General features: G+C 37.6%; 2 protein-coding genes across 2 annotated transcripts in view; both read right to left on the reverse strand.

The window, feature by feature from the left end:
- Window positions 1-5621: 5621 nt before the first annotated feature.
- On the reverse strand, window positions 5622-8829 carry LOC128864338 (spore coat protein SP96-like). Its single transcript, XM_054103955.1, has one exon. It carries the CDS (start codon window positions 8815-8817, stop codon window positions 8080-8082), a length of 738 nt encoding a protein of 245 aa, XP_053959930.1. The 5' UTR covers window positions 8818-8829; the 3' UTR covers window positions 5622-8079.
- A 336-nt stretch (window positions 8830-9165) lies between these two features.
- LOC128864322 (steroid receptor seven-up, isoforms B/C) overlaps window positions 9166-13688 on the reverse strand; it is a 91720-nt gene continuing 87197 nt past the window's right edge. The window contains exons 4-5 of the mRNA XM_054103936.1: window positions 9887-10044; window positions 9166-9285 (exon numbers count right to left, since the gene is read on the reverse strand). Coding sequence (XP_053959911.1) covers window positions 9169-9285; window positions 9887-10044 — 275 coding nt within the window. The 3' untranslated portion in view covers window positions 9166-9168. The remainder of the gene's footprint in view (window positions 9286-9886; window positions 10045-13688) is intronic.

Below are 13688 nucleotides of genomic sequence, written 5' to 3' on the forward strand. Positions count from 1 at the left end.
GGGGCTTGGAATTGACCTGCAATTGATTCCAATTCACTGCAATCCATTATAGGGGCTGAGCGCACGAGTTTCATGTCTCATTATTGGTAATTTCGGAGCAGTTCACATATCTGTAAATTGCGGCGATTCGCAAGAGGCGCGCGTACTGCCTCTGCCACAAGCCGTGGTAGGCAATGGATAGTTGAGTTGCTTTGGTTTAGAATTAATAATACGTGACAAGTACGTACGAAAGTGACAATTTAAGTATGCGTATCAGTATAAGTATAAAAAATATGCAAAAAGTATAAAATAATAATACGCAAAATGTGGGGCAAGTTCAGCGAAAAGCTGGAAAAATGTTCCCACACAATTTAAATATTCTCAATCATAGGTCATAAAAATATGGTTGCAAATTTCTAAAATTTTTTATAAACATAATTAACTAACTTTTCCTATTGCAATTACACGAAGAATTACTAATAGAAGGACTGAAGTTTTTTGAAAAAAAAAAAAAAACGGGTCGCCTTTCACCTCTTTACCACAGCTAGGCAGCGCTTCGGATCTCGAAACTATTGAGAGCTTCTGGTAGGGTTTAAATCCATTGGTTACCTTCGCAGTCCGTCAACAATAGCTTAGTTGAAAAACACATTTCAGAACTTTTTTAAGGAGCGCATGAGATTAGAGCTTGGATCAAGAACTGTGAGCAATTATCCAAATCTTGCTAGAGGTGCTGCTACAAACATGGAAATAAAATTGTATTACTTTTTTTCAAAGCCTGTTTAAATAATAAAAATACATTGAAATAAATAAATGCCATTGCTAAAAAATGCTTATGCTTATCAATCGCAGAGTTCTAATTGCTTGTCCGCGTATTGTGGCAGCTCTGCACTCGCAACGCGTGACGGGTCTTGGCATTCTAACCAATTTCAAAGGCTTCTGTGCGGTTTTACATTTGGTTTTGGCGAAATAAGCAGCAACAACAAGGTTTTTGAATAAAATCTAATAAAAACTGAAACATTGCAGGTGCCTATCGCAGAAATTTCACTATTTCAAATAATCAAGGGGCGTCACTTCTTGCGTTAAGTAGATCTTCTAAGGTTGTAGGCGCAGATCTTGGTGTGAAATTCACCACATCATGAACAGTGGAATGCTTAATTACTTTAAACTACGTGAAATCATCCGACGCAGCTCATTTCGAACTGAATTGAACTGCAATATTTTCGATGCAGGTCGTTTGAAAAATTTGTGCAAAGTCTGAGAGTTGGCACTGCTGGCGCGCATCGAGGTTATACGAGTATTTAATTAGTAGCAGCACCACTGAACACTACTAACATCACACTCTGCGACTGTTCTGCACTTCAAAGCAGCCGTGCAAAATATCTTGGCGATTATTTCTTTGAAGACCTGGGAAATTTGCAAAATGTCTCACTGGAGGGACTAATTACCTTCTTAAAAAGATCTAAGTGGTTTAAGCAACTTAGTTAGGGGATGGAAATCAAATGCAAGCATCGCAGATCTATATGTGCCTGCAGCGACAGCCAAGCTCCGCTCATGGCCTTACACAGCGCCCCAACCACATCAGGGGTAATCGATCCTGTAAATCTAGGCTGAACTACATATGCCAGTAGACATAATAGCTTGATGCTAACATGGATCCCGGGACACGTGGGTATCGTGGGTAAAGAGACCTCTGACTCCTTAGCCCCGGTGCCCATTCTGCCACTCCCTTCTGCAGTCACCAAAACCTCGGTTAGTAAATGGATTACCACAGTCCACAAACGAGCTTGGAAGGCTGAAAGATGCTGCAGAGGGACTGTCATTAAGCAAAGGGGACTGCAGACAGCTGGTAGGACTGATGACGGGCCATTTTCTGTGGGCGAAGCACATGGAAAAGGTAGGCATCTTAGAGAGTGTACTCTGCGCCCAGCTTGTGAAGAGGAGGATGAGGGGGACCACTTTCCATGCGTCTGCCCCGCCTTCGCTCGAATCAGGCTTGAGTTTTTGGGCATTGATGTGTTAAGAAGCGACCACCTTGGCTCCTTGGCATCACAAGATCTACTCAGATTTCTTCGGAGGTCGAGTAGATTTAAAGAAAATTAAAAAGGGAACCCGAGTGCAGTACAATGGATTTAATTGTGTCTGAGAGCTGGTTCGATAAAAAAAATATAATTTAATGGTTTCAAATACACTTTATTATTCAGTGCAGTCTACCTGCAGAACATCAATACACTTCCTGTAACGAGATTCCAATTTATGAATTCAATTTCTGATGTGAGAATTTGCAAGGGCTGAAAATGCCTTTTACTGCTGTTATAAGCTCATCATTTGATGAAAAACGCTTTCTCTGCATGCATTTTTTTATGTCTGGAAACAGATGGAAGTCGTTAGCGGCCAAATCTGGGGAATACGGTGGCTGCTCCAACAATTCGAACTTTAATTCATGGATTTTAGCTATTGTCAAAATGCTCTTTTTCCTGATTAAAAAATTGTAAGTAATCCACAAACAATACTCCTTTCGCATGCCAAAATACTGATGTTAACACCTTCTTGATGGATTTCTGAAAACGAACTCGTTTCGTAGCCGAAGAACCAGGTTCACACCACTCTTTTGCTTCTTGTTTTTACTTCGGATCATGGTGATAGACCCAAGTCGCAATCAAAGTGATGAACCTTTGTTAGCGAATGCGGCATCCTTTGTGCACACAGCTTTCTGAAACCCAAAACTTCAGTCAAAATATTGCTTACACTGCCCAGTGATATGCCTAGGGCTTCTACTAAATCTCTTTCAGTCACTCGACGATTTTTCAATACGATAACCTGTATTTTTTTCTACGATTTGTGGTATTGTTGCACACAGGAGGTGTTGTTGCGGATACACAGGAGGTGGAATAATCTAGCCATTTGTAAAACCGCGAATCTCATGTGTACACAAAATGCACATAAATACGCCAGATTCGTACTAGTCCTGTCTAGAAGGGAAAGCAGAACTATCGTAGGCGAACTGACATGCCACAATTTGTTAGCGGCACACGCATACAAGATGGGAATTACAAACAACGACAACTGCAGATTTTGCAATGAACTAGAAGAGAGTGAGACTCTAGAATACCTTCTATGTTCTTGCCCTGCATTAGCTAGAACCCGAATGAAATGTTTAGGAGCTCTACAATATGAGAGGTTCGAATGTTTCTCGGTGTTAGAGCTTCAGCGCTACTTAGATTCGCAAAAAGTATCGTTGTTTGGTCTCGAATTTTTATGCGCACGGGACAGCAGGAGATCGTCAACATGCCGTTCATCAACGTCCAAGACATACCAATGAAGGAGAGCGCAGAAAAACGATCGGAGTTTGTGATTGCTAATAAAGGTGGCCACTCGATTGATATTGTATTCAAAAAATTGTTTTAATAAATTGTAAATAGCCAAACAAAAATGCCTCACTTATACAAATCAGTTGTTTTTTTTCAAGGTTATGCAATGTTTTCATACCGACATAAATGATGGCGCACCCTGTACGTAAAGATGCTTTAAGGGGGTATTCTGGTCTAGAAATTTGAAAAAATCGATTTTTTTTGCATATTTTCAAAGTTTAGACTTTCAGCAATATGCCCTTGAACGGATTTTGCAAACTTCGAATTATTTTCGGAGATGCAACGGATTTTGTGACGTGGCGTCTAAGCCGGCCGAGTGGAGTGAATCGCACAATGAACGGCAGATGTTACCGGACGACTTGAGGACTCGTTCTTTCCAGAAAATCTTTTGTATCCCACACAACCTTTATATACTCCATACATATATATATACTTTATACTTCTATAATATGTACCTGGAAATATATCGCCGATTAATCCAGAGTGACTAGTAAATATTCTGATCTAATTTATTCTATTGGAATTGTTGCTCAAACTTCAAACGCGATTTTGTTAAAACTACTTTTTTTGAGATGGTCGTCATGATATCGCAAGTTCCACTTGACCGATCGCTTTGAAGTTTGATAAGAATTTTTTATTATACATCTGTCCATTTGTCTATCGTGCCTTCCTCGGATTTTGAAAAATTTAAGTTTGAGGTATTTTTAAAAAATTTGAAAGGGTAAAAAAAAGAGGGTAAAAAATTTTTTGTTTTCCAGTTGACGCCATTTTGTGATTTTTTTTCTCTGGTTTAGCGTAATCCGATAGTGGCATTCTAACTAATGAAGAATTTTTTTAATTTGTTTGTTTTAGATCACTCCAAGGGTTGGAATCATGTCAATAATGGAGCGCCGTTTTTTATGTAGCCCCCACTCCGCCGGCCAGTAATTCCACGATTTTTTTATTTTTGATTTTTTTATTTTTTTTTTATTAATTTTCTTTTTATACTTTTCCAATATTAATAAAAACCATAAAAAAATGGATAGTAAAAGTGTTTTTCCTTTTTTTTTATCTTAGTTTTAAAAATACCTAAAATTAATGCGTTTAGTCCAGAATACCCCCTTAACCAAATATTGGCAAATATTTCTATACGACGACTGCGCCAATCTTAGATATAGAATTTTTGTCTCATTGAGACAGTTTTGTCTCGTTCGTTCCCCTTAAAAGGCAACTCGTGTTTTTTTTTTTCAAAATTACCTACCATTTCCGGTTATTGTGAAATGAATCTTGCTGCGGAGACAATGTATTTTCCATCGATGTGCGCCATTTTTCTTCGGAATAAAACTCAAATTGTCATCTTAAGATTTGCCTTTTTTATTTCTTTCAATTAATTTATATTTTATTTAATTTATTTAACTTGTGAATTTGCTTTGTTTTTATTTCAGCCACATTTAAAATAAATTATACAAAAAAAAAAAAAAAAAAATTGTTGATTGGTAAACAAATTCGTCTGCTTAAAATTAATTAATTTATATAAATGTATTTAACGCATCATATTTATAAATAACTGTTTATGTTGTTTTATTTGCTAAATGCATACCTATGTTCGCATGTCTGTATGTACGTATATACATATATCTGTTTGTATGGGTATGAATGTGTACATATTTTACAACAATTTATACACAATTCCTTGATATTTCGCCCTTGTTTCATATATTTTCCCGTTCTTTGATAAGAGTTTCGCTCTTGATTTTAATTAAATTGTTTCTTCAACGCTTCACTTGCTGTTTTTATGTTGTTGTAATGCCTATCAGTAATACATATATTATACAAATTTGTATACAACAAACAAAAACAAGTTTACGTTTTTTGTTCGTTTGTTTGGTTGTTTTTGAAATGATTTATCGCCATTTCTCGAAGCTGCTGCTATGTACAGAATTCCTTTGTGATCTACGATTAAAATTTATTGCTAGCAGAAATGGAACTATTCCTCTTTAACACACTGTGATTCGGCTATTATTTACAAATTATTTTAGCATGCAAAACATTGATTCGTTGCACTTATTCTGCTCACTTTAAAGGCCAATGCAAATAAATGAAATGAACGCAAAAGTAAATCAATAAAAAGAAATGTGCAAGTGAAAATAGACAATAAAAATAATTAGTAACCAAATAAATACCACAAACCTTTTTTAAGAAATATTAAAACACTTTTTTCGTATATGTACATATGTATGTATGTAAAATATCAAACTTTATTTAAAAACAATTTCTCGTTTTGTATGTATAAATAAAAAAATTATATGTTTTCTTTTTCAACTTAAAACTAAAGTTGCACTGGTTTTGATTTCACATAAAATAAAATAAAAAATTTGCTAATTAAATTCTGCGTAATTAAAAATAATTTTTTCTGTACCTTTAAGGGTAAAATGTAAAATTTAAAATTTTACTCAATTCTAAAATTGAATTAAAGCACAAAATTGCCACAGTTGAGCACAAAAGACACTTGAAAGCGAAAAACAGACTGAATAATTTGATAAAGCTGGGTAAAATGAAGAAAGATTAAAGAGTAAAATTCTAAAAAAAGTTAAAAATCGAAGAGCTATTTTGCTTAGTTCAAATTACGCGTACAAATAATGTTAATAAATTTGTTGTTGCGATAAAACTTTTTTTAAACTTAAAGTAAGTATTAAAGTATAAACTGAAATTAAGTAAGATTCAGTGCCATTCCATTCATTAATATTTGTTTCACGTTTGCTTAAATCTACGAAAATTGTTGCCCTTTTGGAAAATCATGCAAAGTTTCGTTTAACGAAACTCTGTTGCTCCCTTCTAGTTTGTGTTCAATTTGTGTATTGCTTTGTTTCAAGGATATGTCACTTGAAGCCGCCAAGAGTAGAATTTTTTGCAAAAAAAAAACAAAAAAAACTAAATTAATTAAAAAAAAAAACAAAAATTAAACACCAGAAATAAGAGTTTTTTACACAAAAAAAAAGGAAAAAAATTGGAAAAGAAAATTGAAAAAAAAAAACAAAAATTAGACACCATAAATAGGAGTTTTTTACACAAAATAAAATTGGAATAAAATTAGCTACCAGAAATAGGAATAGTTTACACAAAAAAAGAAACAAAAAATTAATGGGAAAAGAAAATTGGAAAAAAACAAAAATTAGACACCATAAATAGGAGTCTTTTACACAAAATAAAACTGAAAAAAATTAGCTACCCGAAATAGTAGTTTTTTACAAAAAAAAAAAAAAACAAACAAAAAAAATAAATAAATTGGAAAAAAAATTAGACACCAGAAACAGGAGTTTTTTGCACAAAAAAAGAAACAAAAAAAATTGGAAAAGAAACAAAAAATTAGACACCAGAAATAGGAGTTTTTTACAAAAACAAAACAAAAAATTGGAAAAAAACAAAAATTAGCTACCAGAAATAGGAATAGGAATAGGAATATTTTACACAAAACAAAAAAAAAACAAAAACAAAAAAAAAATTGAAAAAACAAATACAAATTTAGTTGTAAATATTTTGAGCCTCGTTGTGTAAAATCTATTAAAAATGTTTGTAACGGTGCTTGATTTTTTAAGGGGGGAAGCCGGTTTAAATCGATCAAAAAATCGAGTTTTTTATTGCATAAATCGTTAGTACAACTACTCAAGAATATGTGGTAAAAACTTTAAAGCTGAATTCGTATTATTCCCGATGCTATGAGCACTTAAGCGCCCGTCGGTTCGGCCCCGTAGCGCTTACGATACGATGCTTTATTTCAAACGTGTTTTTCTCGAAACGATTTTTTTTCAAACTGGTGGGCATTCTAGCTTAAAAAGTTATCGACCAATCGTTCTAAAATTTTTCGGAATTTTTTCTTTATTCAATTCTAATTTATATGAACCTAATTCTGGGATTATATTCTTATTTAAAATATTGTTTTTAAGCAAAATATGTAGTTGAAAAAATATGGTATAAAAAAACTACTTTGTGTTCAAGCGCCTCAAAAGCATGCAATTCTCAATATTTTTTTACCACAATTAGGTTCATATTCTTAAGAAATATGTTGCTAATAAAAAAAAATTGCTGTTGATTTCAGAGAAAAATTGCAACTTTAGGAATTCCGACCAGCAAGACACTCGGATGGCGATCGTCCATGGACAGCACGCACTAACGCCACTATCTCCCGCGGAAATAGCTTAAAAAAAATGTAAAGGTGTACCTAAAAATATAAATAAAATATCCTCTAAACTTAAACAATTTCTGATTATTCCTTCTTTGTCCAAAAACTTCTCGAAAAACACCAAAATTTTGGCCTCCTAAGCCGGTTTCCCCCCTTAATTCGCATGCACTTTTTAAATTTTTCTTCAGCTTCTATTCTTTTTCTGTATTTTTTCTACTCGGAGTTTTGGCTTCAAGCTTCATAGTTTGGGTGAAACATTTGTATAACTTAATAAACAAATAAATAAATTACTATATAAATATTAATTAATTAAAAATATTTACAAAAGCACGACAGCGTTCCCATTTCAAATAAATTGCGCTTTAACAACTCTAAAAGGTAAAAATTTACGCTAATATTTCATGTCTTCACTTCAGCTTCCTTAATTTTTTTTTTGTTTTTTTTTTTTTTGTTGTTTATGTAAATTTTAATTTCAACTTTCTTTTGTGTTTTCTCTTGTTGTTTTTGTTTTTTTAAGGATATTTTCTACTTTCTGTTTTTCTGCAATTACAACTACACTACTCGTTTATACTTTTACTTGACATCGACAATGAGAGGAACTTCGCTAATATCGATTAGATTTGGTGGCGATGCCAGCTGCTGGTGTTGCAGTTGCGGTTGCTGGAGGTGGAGGTGGTGATTGTGTCCGGGGTGGTGTGCATGCAGCTGGGAGTGCGATTGTGAGTGTTGGGCGCTGCGTTGTTGCTGCTGTTGGTATTGTTGGCTGATGATTGCCGCCGTTGCAGCTGCTGCTGTCGCAGGTGCGGCTGTTGCTGTGCCGGCAGTGGAGGAATTGGCAGCTGACAGTGCCAGCGTTGATGTTGACAATGATGAAGCGCTTGTTGATGCCGTCGATGTTCTCGATGATGCGGATGAAGAGGCGGATGCCGCTGGCGCAATCGCACCTGCCTCCACAGTTGTACCAGTTGTTTCGTCCATGTCGTCGCTGCAGTCGTGGCTGTTGTGATCGCTCGCCTGATTTTGGCTGCTGCTATTGCTGCTGGCGAGCATCATTCGATGATGCTGTTGGAGGCATTGATTGGCATTCACTGCTGCCGCTGCCATCATCATAGCTGCGTCACAATAGTTGGACAACATTGTTGTTGGATTGACTACACTTGGCGTCGGTGCCGCCTGGGATGCATTGGCTGCGTAGAAGCAATTGGTGCTGCTGCTGCTGTAGTCGCTAGCCACCGAGGTAGCACTGCCACCGACCCCCCCTGTGCCGGCAGTACCAAAGAAACCGCTGCCATAGCTGCCCATCCCGCCCATTATGCCCACCTCTCCATTGAAGTGCTGACCGCTGCTGCTGGCGACTGCATTTGCGCTGCTGCCATTGCCAATGCCATTGGTGTGGTTATTGTGACTATTGTAATTCAGCAAACTGCTGCTGCTGCTCGTGCTGCTGCCTGTGTGTCCGTTGCCAATATCCACAATGCCGTTGCTGTTGGTATGATAGTTGTTGTGGTTGCTGTTATTGAGTGCAACTGCAGTGTGGTTGTTGTGGTGATCGTGGTGGTTGTGGCTGACAGCATTGGCGGCAGCGGCAGCTGCTGCTGCTGCGGCGGCGGCGGCTGCAGCAGCGGATGATCAAGTCGTTGTCAATTGGCGCCACATTGTGTGTCACATCGATGGCAAGTACGGCCAGGAGAAACTGTTGCCGGACAGCAGCATGTCGCGTATTAACGTTTCAATGGGGGTTTTACCGACTAGACGCACAAAAAACAATTGCTCGATGACCTAAAGGGCGGTGTGAAGGGAGCAGAGAAGAGAATAACAATTGATTATTTCGACGTCTGCATCAAATCGGTATACAAATTCAAAGGAGAGTCTAAGTGAGAGTCTGAATTAGAAGCTAAATGCTTTGGCTCGAGTCTTGGAAAGTTTAAACGGAAACTATTCGGCTTTAACGCCACTTTTTAAATATTGGTTATTCTAATATTTTATAGTCACTCATATCCAAATAAATGTCTACGCAGAGTGGCTAACTAGACCACCAACTTTTTCGTTACATATTTCCGGCTACTTGAGTTTCGGGCTATCGCATATAAGCCATGCGTGGGAAATTTTGCAGCGAGGACTATTAAATTTGTAATAAATACAGCATCTACTAAATTTTTTATAATTTTAGTTTGTCAAAAAGCATCTTTTAGTTGATGGAGAGTAAAAAAGTGGCTATTTTCGATGACTTCCTCGACAACAAAAATACAGAAAATGCTATTGGGTCAAGTTTAAAAGGCTTCGTAGCGCATGAGCGAGCAGCGATTATTTAATTTCAGTCCGCATAGAAGATAAAAGTAACTAACTAGCCATGAATGTGTGCTTGCCGAAGGTAACTCACCTGGGAGGAAACGGTGCGCAGGGAGGGCAATCGCAGGAGCAACTTTCCGAACCGCGTAGGCTGACTGGGATACTGGGTGCGGCAGTACTCTTCGAGCGCGCACTGCGACTTCTCCTGCAGCGATTCGATATGTGTAACGTCCGACAGACCGCACGCATCTAAAACACACAAGAACAAGAAAATAATTAAATTACATGAAAAAAGCAGGTGAATGAATATTTTGAAATAGTTAATTTAAAAAGTTTGCGAAAGTGCGTCAAGCGTGAAAATTAGGAGAAGTTTGAAAATTAAAAACTGGTGTGGCGTATTTTATAAAACGGTTACTCATAAGCAATTAACTAGGCTTGAAAAGCAACAAATCAAATGAATTCCCATTGGGCAGCTTTTCTGACTCACTTCCGGGTGAATTTCATTAAAACTTGGTGGCAATTGCATTGAACTTCGCCTCGGAAGTGAACTACGGAAACCGCCCAACTAACGCCCGATTTTCAGGCTTGACAGACTTTCGTTGAAATCTCCGTAACTAAATTATTTATGATAGTAAAACGAATTCGTACTTATGCACTTTAGCACTTAAGTGCGTTTTCCTCAAGCACTGCGCCGCCGAAACTTGAATGCAATCTCTCGCAGATGCACAGCTAGATTGACGTGGTTCGAAATTCGCGAAAAGAATGCCTAATCGCGATACAACAACATTAACCTAAAACATTCAAAACAACAATGGCTTAATTTACTGTTATAAACTGCTTGCAACCCAACAACTATCCGATCGCTCGCCAAACATTCCCAAAGCTAATAGTTCAACCTTGAATTGCTGTCGCAATAGCCACAAATTTACGAATGCCCAAGAACAAACTAAATGTATACACTCACACACACACACACACACACATGCATGCATGCACGCATGTTAGCTTGGGCACATGGACAGCAAGAGTCGCGTCGTCGGTAATTGACATACTAAGCAATCAACAATAATCAACATTCAGCACTCAACATTTAACAAGTATTTAATTAATGCGTTTTTGTTTTTGTTCAAATTGTTTTCTGTGTTGCCTCATAGCATCAAGCGCCCATAAAGACGCTGCGCCGCAGGGGACAACGCAGAGCATCTTGTTGTGGCCATTAACAAAGCAACGCAAACACAGACACAGTCACAGACAATTTTACATATTACTTCATCGTACAACAACACAAGATGAGCTGTTTCAGCAGTTATTGGCTAAGCTGAGCTGATAGTTTGGTGATTATACGCCACGTTGAGCCGCTCGCCGAAGTAGGGAGCGAGGCTTTTCATACCCTAAGCGCCTGCCTAGAATTCACAATTCTTGAACGTTTGCGCGTCGCTTGAATGGCTACGTGCTTACAAATAAATATTTATGAAAAATATTTAATTAAATAACAATATCTCGCTGACGACATTAGCGGCTGTGCCGTGCGGTTATTTGATGCTAGGATGGGTTGAGTTGAGTTATTTTTGTCGTTTACTAAATTTTTACAAAATTTGCATATTTTTTCTTCTTTGTACTGCCCATGAATGGCATGGCTTTCGCTTCAGTTGAAATTCTGCCAAAGCAAAATTACAGCAATAATTGGAACATCGTAATACATATTTGTTACAATTTTGGGCTGAATGACTTGTTTGCTCATGAAGCTTGGTTAGGCATCCAGTGCTTCAGGTGATAATTTCCAACAAGCAGCCATGCGCCACTCCACTGCGAGTCTTCTTACTGGAGTTATCTGTTGCGAACAATCGATGCGAATTCGATGATTTTTGACTGGCATTTACACTGACTTTTGACGCAATGAAGCGCTGTGAGAATTGTCGTCTCTGCAGTTGCCCGCAGTTGTTTTGTTTTGAAGTTGCCAACTGCATTTGAATTCAAGTTAGCTGAGCTTTGTTGGATATTATCTGCGCACGTTTATGATCAATTTAAGCGACATTAATTGATAGTTCGTTTGCTAATGGAAGTGCGCCGGCGTGTGGCAATAAGCAGTGGTTTTATAGCTTACGATGCAGCTCTCATGATGTCACTGGTTGGCTAACAGACTAGCTCACCACGTACACGGTAGAGCGCGGTGATCATAAGTGTGCATGTGTATGTGTGCATACAGCTAACTGCGTTATGCAAAGCGCTCAGTGTGGCAGCTATCTTCGACAGTTTGAATGCTTTTGCATTTATAGATGAATTCATTTTTTCTCCATATCTATTAACGTCGTAATCAATTTATAAGGCAAGTTTTCTACTTAAGGCAAATATTCTTTTATTCGCATGTAAATGCATTTTTTACGATTTATGTTTAGTATTTAAGATTTTATAATTTTAAGCTGAAATATTATCTGTTATGAGGAAGCTTCGATAAAAATCCGATTTTAAAGTATGATAGTAAACCTGATAGAGATGTTCAACCCATTCCAAAAGAGACTTGCATAACTAAAGGGTGGTTAAATTTCAAGGGCCGATGTTGAATGTAAACCACACCTAAACATCAAGTTTTTTTGTGCATTTCACTTGACATTTTTCAATTTCAGATTAATTCAATTTGAACCGTGGAAAGATTTTTATTATGAAAACGGGCGTTCAAATCAAAATACATATCGCGCACTTCGTGATTCCAGTCATGAGGCACATTTTCACCTCAGTGGATTCGTCAATAAGCAGAATTGCCGCATTTGATAATACAAGAGTAATTGCCGAAAAACCCATGCACCCACAAAGAGTGACTGTTTGGACCGGCGACATCATTGGGCCGTATTTTTTCCAAAATGAGGCCGGTCAGGCAGTTACTGTGAATAGTGTTCGCTATCGTGAGATGATAACGAACTTTTTATGGCTCGAATTGGAGGATATTGATGTGGACGATATGTGGTTTGAACAGGACGGTGCCACTTGTCACACAACTAACGAAACAATGGCTCTTTTGCGCGAAAAATTTGATGGCTGAATAATCTCACGTCGCGGCGATGTCAATTGGCCGCCAAGATCATGTGATTTGACACCGTTGGACTTCTTTCTTTGGGGTTATTTGAAAGAAAAGATGTACGTCGATAAGCCAGCAACAATTCAAGAGCTAAAGGATGAGATAATTCGGCACATTAACGACATAGAACCTCAATTATGCCTCAGCGTCATCGAATATTTAGACCATCGGATGGAGGTGTGCCGCCGAGGACGCGGCGGCCATTTGGCCGATATTTTGTTTCATGCGTAATTGAGCCATACCAATACTCGTATTATCACAATAAAGAGAAATGACAATAATTTCTTAAAAAAATTGTATTTTATTCAAAATCAACACCGGTCCTTAAAACCTAACCACCCTTTAGAAATTGAAAGGAGAAGGAAAAGAACTAAACAGGTGGAAAAAAGGGAGGAAGGGTTTTGGATTAGAAGTTGACAAACAACTGAGGCTAATTACATTCGTATTAGTCGCTTCAATCAATTTCATCAGATTTGTGATATTTAAACCTGCAATACCCCCAGGTGTAACAAAAAAAGGTGAGAGCCCAGATGTCTAAACCTTTGCCCTATGAGAGCAGGATAGCTGAGCAGAAAGTTCTGAGATTCTACATCGAAGTACAGATAGAACTTGAAGCAGTCCCAAGTTTCATCGCATGGACATCTAATGGACAATATCCGGTAAGGTTACATACCCAATTCGATAGCTGCAGCTTTGTTAGCCTTAGAAGTTTCCACGAGCGCCCCCAATCTACATGTGGCCAGAAGGATATCGCAACTTTTCACGTTTGCACATTAGCTCAGCGCTTGCTTAGTCGACACGAGGCCCATCTTTCCATGGG

Source organism: Anastrepha ludens, chromosome 2 (genome assembly GCF_028408465.1).
Source record: "Anastrepha ludens isolate Willacy chromosome 2, idAnaLude1.1, whole genome shotgun sequence".
Classification (NCBI taxonomy): Eukaryota; Metazoa; Arthropoda; class Insecta; order Diptera; family Tephritidae; genus Anastrepha; species Anastrepha ludens.

What these genes read in the sequence shown, in the direction of transcription:
- LOC128864338 (XM_054103955.1), bottom strand. Translation starts at nt 8,817, where the DNA reads ATGGGCGGGATGGGCAGCTATGGCAGCGGTTTCTTTGGTACTGCCGGC.